Here is a 9,222-nt window from a genome sequence, read left to right on the forward strand (position 1 = left end):
TACAAAACAAATTACATCTTTTAGTCAGCAATGTAATAATATTTCATCGTTAATGATTTTTATTCAGCATAAAAGCCCGATTTGATATTTTTGATAGTCTTTGAACTACAGTATTTTTTTTCACTACAGTATTGAAAAAAGCCGGATAGAGTCGTTGCAGGAATAAGTTTTTTGTTCATAAAAAATTACTAAATCTAAGTTGTATAAACTATTGTCAATGCTATGAGATCAAATCGGGCCTTCTCATTTTAAATCTACTTTTTAGTTCATTAACTACATCTGATTAACTGTACAGCAAATTTATACAGTATATTATTGGGTCAGCCATTTTTATACAAATAAAACACTTTTCTCTACTTCTCAGCATTCATTGGCAGTATTTCATTACGAAAATAATGGCAGCAAAAACTGCGAGAGCTCCACCGGCAAAAAGTATGCCAGTAAGAATTATAATCCAATCTCTCACGTTTCCATCATCCTCTTCGACCAGGTTGTCCAAAATTGGGGCTTCCTAAAGACAAAGCTTTGAGTTATACGCTTGTTTCAATGTTGAATCAGTTTCAATATCACTACGCCGCAAACGTACACTTTGGGGCTTTAGTGGACAATTGTGACATCAGAGTCAATAAGCCTAAAATTGATTATTCGATTTTCTCGAAATTAATTACGTAATATTCAAATGAGGAACAAAATTTCTCAGAGCCATTTTAACGGTAAGTACCCATTGGCAATCATTTGCTGCTGGGCCATTCTTAAAAGAATTTTGAAATTAGATTTCTTTTATTTATGCTTATTTGACATATTGCCAACAACCAACGTGGATAACGGTGACAAATTCGAGAAAAACTACACAAGAAATTTTGCGTTTTGCGGTGTGAACTCTTTTTTGAAATATTGGTAAGATCACTGTGGCAAGCGAGATCTGCTATAGTCAAAGAACCATGCTTTTTATCCCATCCAAGGCTCAGAGAGCTACATAAAGTAGTCTTCAAGCTTTACCAGTTAAGCTTCCCCTCTTATTCCACATACAAAGTCAAATGATACAACCAACACTAAAATATAGAAAGAAAAACGCTCAAGCACGACTGCGATAATTGCTTAAGATTTCGTTCGGGAGCAACTACCATAGTCTAATACTGACGGCTATCTTGCAAGTTCTTGCATGAATCTTGCAGGAATCTTGTAAGATTACGCACCATCTTGCAAGATCTTGCTATATTGTTGCAAGATCTTGCAAAATAGCCGTCGGATATGCAAGAACCTTGCAAGATAAGCGTAGATCTTGTAAGATTCTTGCAAGATAGCCGTCGAATTCTTGCAAGATTCTGGCAAGATAAGCGTCGAAGTCTTGCAAGAATCTTGCAAGATAATTGTCTGATTTTTGCAAGGGTCTTGCAAGATAAGCGACGAATTCCTGCAAGGCCCTTGCAAAATGGGCGTCCGTAATTCTAGTCTTAGCTTGAGCCCGAGCCTTTTTGGCTTCTTTGATGACTAGATTCGGTGCATTACTGAGCTCCAGAGGGAGCGGACCTGACCTAGCTAGCCACCAAAGAAAAAAAGAACCTAAAGAGCTAAGACTAATGCGAGAAGGGGTCACAAACAAGGGCGGGGGTTATCGCGCTGCGCAAAAGGGGGTCACAAACAAGGTTGAAAAAAGTGACCGTTTACGCCAGGTACAAGTTTAATCTTTGAAAAATGTTATAGTATCGTAACACAAAACGTATGGTTGATTATTTTTGGGAGACTATCTGTTTTTTTCTCTCAATTGATAACTGACATTTGGTTTTTTGGGTCCCTGTTACCAATTAATGATTTAAGGTGAATTGACTCACAGAAAAGTCTCACTTACAGAACAAAAAGCCGACTAAAACATTATATATCATAAGCAGGAACGCTCTGGATGCTTTTTTAATACCTTTTTTAAATTTTTTTAGTAATTACCAAGTGCTTCACACTTAGTGTGAACAAAATGAACCATTGAAACGATCATTGAACCTTTTTTGGGGAAACGATTATTTCAAACACGTTATCGAAGGTAAAATTGATAGGAAACTTTCCGATTAGGCCCGAGATAAAAATAATTTTAAGGCAAAAAAAAATTGGACCTTATTTTTCTTCCTTAAACTGTGTGTAGCTTCAGTAGAAGTGCTATAGGATGAGTTTACAAGGGATAGAAAGGTTGACAAAAGTGACCGTTTACGTTTTTCCACCTTGTGAACAAGCTGACAGATTAGCACTAAATTTTGTCTCTCAAAACTAGAAAAACACCCTATCCAAATACATGCTCCGTAAAAAATGTCGAACAAAGTTGTTCCAATTTGCTTTTCAAGAGCTTTAATATCATACCACTCAAACTTTTTTTACAAAAAGTGCAAACGAAGCTCTGATTTTGCACGAGGAAAAAAGCTGATTGGAAATAGATGTTTTTCCAATGAAACGTGACTTGATAGGCTTGATGAGAAACATATTGCAGAGTGCAGAAACAAAGTGCAGACCATATCAAGGTAATGAAAAGTTACTTTAGGTGAAAGTATCAGGACATATACCAATTTTCAAGATGGTTACATAATCTTTCGATAGGCATCAAGAAAAAGAACAGTTTAACTGTACAAAAATTTAATCGAGCATGAACTGGAACCTCAGAGCTAGTCATGCGGCAACACTTTTCACGAGTTTCTACAAAATATCCAATGCAACCACGTTCGTTCTGTATACAGCATTCTTTAACGCCTTTATTGTTTACTTAATGCGTGTACGAAAATGAATAACTTGGCAAACTTGGGGTCATGAATATGAATTTATATATCGTTCAAAAGGAGATCAAAGGGATCTAGAAACGAAGTGTAAGGAGCTTTGGGTTATGAAGTTCTAGCTAAAGTATTTAAAAATATGTATGATAGATTTTCCAAATATTGCATGTGTTGGCAGCTACGCCATAGGAACCGCGGTAGACTACAGCGTGTCTATTAGCTAACTTTAGCTCGAGCCATGAAAAGACCAAGCTCGAGCTCAGCAGTTAGTTATGAAAAGTTTTCAGCAAGATTTTTACTAGCTATAGTAATTTAACTACTGATAAATTGTTTTTGATGAAAACACTGATAAAATGAGATTCATAAACTGTTGATCTGTTGTATTGATAACCACCGTTATGTCAACCAAGTTAATTGTCAAGTTGAAATTTTATACAACGAAAAAATTATTTAATTGGAAAATTGCGCCATTGAAAAAAAAATTAACTACAGTCGCTCCAATTATACTAGCAGTAAAGGAACACTTGAGTTTGGTTAGATGTGAAAAAATTCTTTGGACCAATTAATGCATGAGTAGCTAAAAATTTTCTGTGGAGCTAGCAATTAACGAAAAAAAACTATCTATTTGAGTTTTTATCGCTCTTGTAGATACTTTAACAAAATGGAATTTCGTGAAAATTTATCTTGTTTTGCAAAAAAACCCTTTTCTTCAGTTAAATTTTTAGTTTGTTTGCGGGTTTCCACAAATTTAATTAAAGAAAAGGGTAATTTAGGATTAGTGAGCCAATTAAACCATAGAGAGAGAACTTTTTTAATAAAAACAGTGCTGTGGGCACAAATTTGTGAAATTTGCTCCAGAAAGCGGTGCTTTTTTTCACTGCATTCACCTCAATTCTTAGAGTTTCAGTAAAAAATTGAATGGATAGAAATTTCTATCCATTCAATTTTTTACTGAAACTCTAAGAATTGAGGTGAATGCAGTGAAAAAAAGCACCGCTTTCTGGAGCAAATTTCACAAATTTGTGCCCACAGCACTGTTATTATATTAACCTTAAATGGTGGTGAAAAGTTGTACGATTTGCGATTTTTTGGAGTAAATTTTCACCTCATTCAAGCTAAAAACCGCAATTCCTAGATCTTTTGACCGCATTCTTTCGCAATTTCTAGCGTTGAAACATCAAATCGGGAGGGTGCTTGAAATTAAATCAATTTTGCCCTCCCGCCACCCCACAAGAATTTAAAATCTTTTCGTAATTCGAGGTCGAGACTATGGCAAAAGATAGCAAAACTTTACATCAGCCGGCAGTGCCCACGCAGGTTCATTTAGTCGGTAGATTGCATTGACAATGTCTGCTATGTCAATCACGCCACCCAATACCTCCACCACGTCAGCGAATGTCGTATCGTTTGTCAGAGCAATGTCAAGCATGCAAGCTGTGTCGTTCTTGCACAACTGAAACCCAATACTTCCCACATTGGTTAATACTTTCTTTAGTGATGCCGTCGTACTAGTTATTACAGATACCAAAACAGGTATTACACTATGAGTTGATTGAGAGACAACTATTTAATAGAAATTGTGCTTAAGATTAGCTTGACAGGTAGCTCTACTTGTCCAAACCTATACTGGCGAGAGATAAAACCATCAGGAACAAGACAGGTTACAAAAATTGTTCACAAAAAAGGTACATAATTGTTTATTTTTAGTAAAATTATCAAACGAAATGTTGAATTTTATTACAAGAGCTTTACAATGATCCTTATATGAAGCAATTTGAGCTAATATTTGTCGACCTACACTACATCAAACACCAAAAATACTTTCAGTGAGTGCTCAAAAAAATTCAAAAAGGCAGTAACGCACCAATTTTGCAAAAATTGGTATTTTTATTTTTCACGGGCCTCTGTTTATGTATTGGCTGCTCACAAATCGATTCCGATTGGTACCGAAAAAACTGGTTTCAGAAAAACGGTTTAGAGAAATTTTAAAAGTGGTTTTAAAGTGTATCAACTTGAATCCAATCACTCTTCCTAATATATAAGGGGGCACCACCTGAAATTTTACCTGAACATACCTTAACTTACCTTAAAAACACCTTAATTTTTTACCTTAATTTTTAAGGTAAATTTACCTTAACTAATATAATTTACCTTAAAAGTTCAGGTTAAATTTCAGGTATTTATTCAGGTATTTTTACCTTAAATTTTGAGGTAATTTTTGCGCGTTTTTCAGGTAAGTTTAGGTAATTTTACCTTAACTGTTCAGGTGTGTTTTTTAGGTAAATATAAGGTAAGTTCAGGTAAAAGTTCAGGTGGTGCCCCCTTAATTTTTCAGGTAATTTTCAGGTAAAGTTGAGGTAAGTTAAGGTAAGTTTAGGTAAGGCAAAACTACCTGAACGTTTCAGGTAAGTTAAGGTATTTTTTCAGGTAAGTTTACCTGAACTTTATTTAGTGTGTAGTATTGCACGTCACTTTTCCGCAATTAATCAACAATTAGGCTGTCTTTCATTTCTATATAATTGAACCATTGTTAGCAGATTGAGCAATTTATATATTGTAACCGGACGCGAGTGATAAAGTGGATATAACAGTGACTTTAAGCATGGATTTTGATGACAAAATGTAGTCACTAATTTTCACGCTCCATCAAAAATAGGCATCGTATTTATTTATTGATAGTTATTTCCAATTTTGAAGCAAATTTCAACTATTTTTCTTTAATTTCAGTAAATATACTCGATGCAATATACACGACGCTCTGTGGCTTAGTGATATATCCAAATTACTAAGTATAAGAATAGGTGGTGTGATGGTTAGCAGACTTAGTCTGCATGTAAGAGAAGTTGGTTCAAATCCAGCAGTGGTCCACTTTTTACAGTAGTTGCGCCTGTTAGTCTCCTGAAGTTATTTTGCATGTGCTTATGCTTATTTTAGCAAACCAAAGATTTTTTCCCTTTTTATTTAATGTTTTTTTTCCAACCTTTGCGAATATGGATCTTATCTATCAATAAGATGCGAAGAATGTCCACAACACGCAATGAATGAATGTTGTTCATTTTATAGTCAAGATCTATTTTTAAAATGTTTCTAAGAAAAAAATTACAAGCTACCAATAACCATGAAAAAATTTTGCAAGATTTCAAGGCATCCATGGAAAGCATTTTTACATAATTACTGCAGTCTTTTAGTGGTAGCGAAATCCCACAAAACTCATCTTGCCAATTTGTTTTACAGAAAAAGACAAGTGTCTCAAATTTTAGGTGGGCAACTGTAGCCGGTTTTTTATTCATTTGCATAGAGCATGTCTCTGATGCATGCCATCAAAACAAAATCTCCCGTTTTGCCATGGTGTTTTTATTTATAAGATTTCTCATAAAAGATGTTCGTCTTTTTCTTTAAGAAATTGATTAAAGTTAGTCTTTGGGTTATTTTTGTGTCTATGAAAGTACAATTACTATATGTTTGTAGAATTAGTTTTCCCATTCATGAAGGGGCCAACATTCCGTTCCTGCAAAATAGATTACAATTGACGTGAAAATACATTTTACAATGCTTAGAGTTTTCATTTAACTTAAGAATACGTTAACGTTTGCTGTCAATTTCCATCGTTTAAGTAACATATATTTCTAGGCAGGTGGTTTGATGGAAAAGACGAGAACACCATTCTTAGATCATTCTTAGAACAAATTGTCTTTAATTTGAGTAATTATTGTTAGTAATAATTTGAGTAATAATTTGAGTAACAATTTGAGTAATTATCCAAAAATGAGCAATTACTGTAAGGTTCAGTTTTTAACACTTATCACAGACTAGCGTACCGCTACTATACTTCAAATGACTAAGACCAGTACAAAACCAAACCATTTATTCAGTTGATGGACTTAGCTGTTCAATAAAAAACAAAAGCTATAGCAGCTTTCCTTTTTCTTCGAACTCCAATTCTAGTCACATTTGTTTGCTTACATAGATTTGTTTGTTAGTTTTAAAATGTTATCTTCTGTTGTTGCTTAAAAATTAGCGGTATGAATTTTTTGTGACAGGTAAGAAAAAAGGCTAATTTGATTTCCTTAGCTACATTTATTGGGTGTATTTAAAGTATTTGATACGCCTGAAGTTTTAATATCTGTTTTTTTTCTCGTTTTTTCGGCTTTCTTAGATATCCTTACTTTGCATTTTATTCCTCTTCTCCAGATACTAAGAAATGAGTTTACTGTGACGGACTTCGTTTTCACTTTAAAATATTCTTGATGAGAAAAGCAGCTTTTTCTTCAGTGATTTGACGATAACAATTTGGTCTTTTGCTTCTGGAAAAGTTATTTTCCTTATTTCAAGTTTTACTAAAGAATCAATTCACACTCTGCGAACTTTTCACTTTAGTTTAATAAGAGCAGTGTGCCTAACAATTTCCCAAAGGAACTGTTTTCAGGTTGCTTTTGCATGATGTGGAGAAAATTAAACAAATAGAAATTTTGCCAAATTAACAAAAAATGAAGACAGTTTGATGAAAAATTTGAGAGGTATGTTGTTGAGGGGAGTTTTCTATATCCTGCTGCGATCATTTCAAAACGAAGGCAGAAGTGTTTTGTTGGCTGATCTATTTTTCTCGATCTGTTTTATGTTGCTTTCAATGGGTTTTAGGTTATCACTGATCAACCTAGGAAAAGTGTAAATCATTCCACCAAGTAGTGTTAAACACCCCTGGTCGAGAAATGTTAGTTTCTTAAGCACAAGAAATCGTGGGTATCGTTGTTTCTTTTCTAACCAAAAACGATCAAAACTTCCTACAATTTTTTCGTCGGCATCATCGTTTTTGTTCGGAATTTAACATAAGCGAGATTCGGTATCGTCGTTTTTAAACGAAAAAGAGATTCAGTACCGTCTTTTTTAACGCAAGAGAGATTCGGTATTGTTGAAATAAATACCATAAACTTTTTTTCTGATTTTCAACTGCAGACTAGTCCGGAAGAACGAATAAACAACGGTCGGCACGTTTGTGTTCAAACCTAACCAGCCGCCAGAAAAGGTTGCTTGTAAACTACAAGAAAGTATGATAAAATACAGCGAATGTGAATAAGTCAACAAAAAATTATTCAATGTTCAACAATTGTGTTACATTTTTGAATTAAATAAAACCAAGAAACATAATTGTTCAATTAATTTTGAGAACAAGCTAAAAAATAATTTTCAATATTTTGGTCGTTCTTTCCGAGTTTTTCTTCGAGAAGTACGTCTGAAGTTCCTCCAAAAAGAACGCTATCATAACGTATGACTACACTATAAATAGAAAAATCAAAATTCCCTACGGTAACAACCGACCATTTTTTACGGCTAAGACCGAATATGCCAACGATCTCTTATGCTTAAATATCGAACATACCGAATCTCCCCTAGGTCCAAAACCGAAGATGGCGATTTTTTCTTACTTTCGAAACCGAAAATGCCGAACTCGATCGTAGACATCTCTAAAAACTCGTTTGATCGTTTTATCTCGTTCCTGAAGGTTTCAACTTTCTTTCAAATTATTCGTTGAATATGTAGAGTTTTCTTATCAAGCTTCGTCAAACGTCAAACTTACAAACTTATCTTGCACACAATTCACATTAGGTTTTTCTCTCTCTCTCTCTCTCAACCTTTTAACATTAAGTTCCAAATGTACGCTATTAAAATGGGACAGAATTATTGGGTCTTTCAAATCATACCCCACCCCCGCTTAGTTGTATAAAGTATTGCCCCCACCGCCTCAGTTACAGTAAATATACCATAAGGGGACAATAGTTTTGGTATGGGGGCTATAATGGGAAGGCCGGAACTATCAACAAACATTGATCATGTTTTTTCCACGGTTAAGTAGTGAGGCGGATGCCACAATATATTTGACTTGTTTTTTGTTTGACTAACCGTTTGGACCAATAATCGCATTTCTTCCGAATCAAATTCGATTTCGTAGGAGGCATTAAAAGGGGACCCGTTGGCAATGTCAAGTGCAATTAAACTGCTCATTTCGGAGTCAGTAAACAGCCAGTCATTTCTACTAGACACTTTCCAGCTGTTTCCGAAGTACTCGTGCTGTTCGTAGTAATCTCCGTTAATTGGCAGAACTTGACCAGCTATAAAACAAACAAGGAAGCTCGCTGATGTTCAACAGCACATACTGCTCCGACCCCGCTCAACCACACATTTCTTTCAATTGTCAACCAATTGAAGCCGAGATAGAATGTGTCTGAAGAAGTAGTTTCAATTTTAGTTTAACTTAGATAGATTAATAAAAAGGACAGACGACTACACAAAAAGTGAATAATTTTCTTAATTTCACAAGAATAAACACTCAAACATACAAAACAATAGACATTGAATCAACTCTACTACAATTTCTCAAGTAGAAAAAAAAACAATTTTATCAATTGAACAACTAATTCTTATCAAAAAACAAGAAAAAACGGGAATCAAAAATCAACATCTATTAGATATTCGA

At 34.5% G+C, this 9,222-nt stretch overlaps 1 protein-coding gene across 1 annotated transcript; it reads right to left on the bottom strand.

Moving 5' to 3' along the window:
* Positions 1–204: 204 nt before the first annotated feature.
* Positions 205–8,875, bottom strand: LOC142356757 (uncharacterized). The gene is made up of 3 exons (XM_075408554.1): positions 8,649–8,875; positions 4,045–4,203; positions 205–511 (listed from the first exon to the last, which is right to left on the bottom strand). The coding sequence occupies exons 1-3, from the start codon at positions 8,748–8,750 to the stop codon at positions 368–370; spliced, it is 405 nt and encodes a 134-aa protein (XP_075264669.1). The 5' UTR covers positions 8,751–8,875; the 3' UTR covers positions 205–367.
* Positions 8,876–9,222: the final 347 nt, after the last annotated feature.

The sequence above is a fragment of the Convolutriloba macropyga genome, unplaced genomic scaffold (genome assembly GCF_964194025.1).
Source record: "Convolutriloba macropyga unplaced genomic scaffold, txConMacr16.3 SCAFFOLD_1901, whole genome shotgun sequence".
NCBI lineage: Eukaryota > Metazoa > Xenacoelomorpha > Acoela > Convolutidae > Convolutriloba > Convolutriloba macropyga.

Bases quoted from the DNA above. Each gene is read 5' to 3' on its own strand.
- LOC142356757 (XM_075408554.1), bottom strand. From the start codon at position 8,750: ATGAGCAGTTTAATTGCACTTGACATTGCCAACGGGTCCCCTTTTAAT. The intron at 4,204-8,648 runs GTTAGTCAAACA...ATTGGGTTTCAG, and splicing joins TGCGATTATTGGTCCAAACG to TTGTGCAAGAACGACACAGC. The intron at 512-4,044 runs GTAAAGTTTTGC...CTTTGTCTTTAG, and splicing joins CGTGGGCACTGCCGGCTGAT to GAAGCCCCAATTTTGGACAA.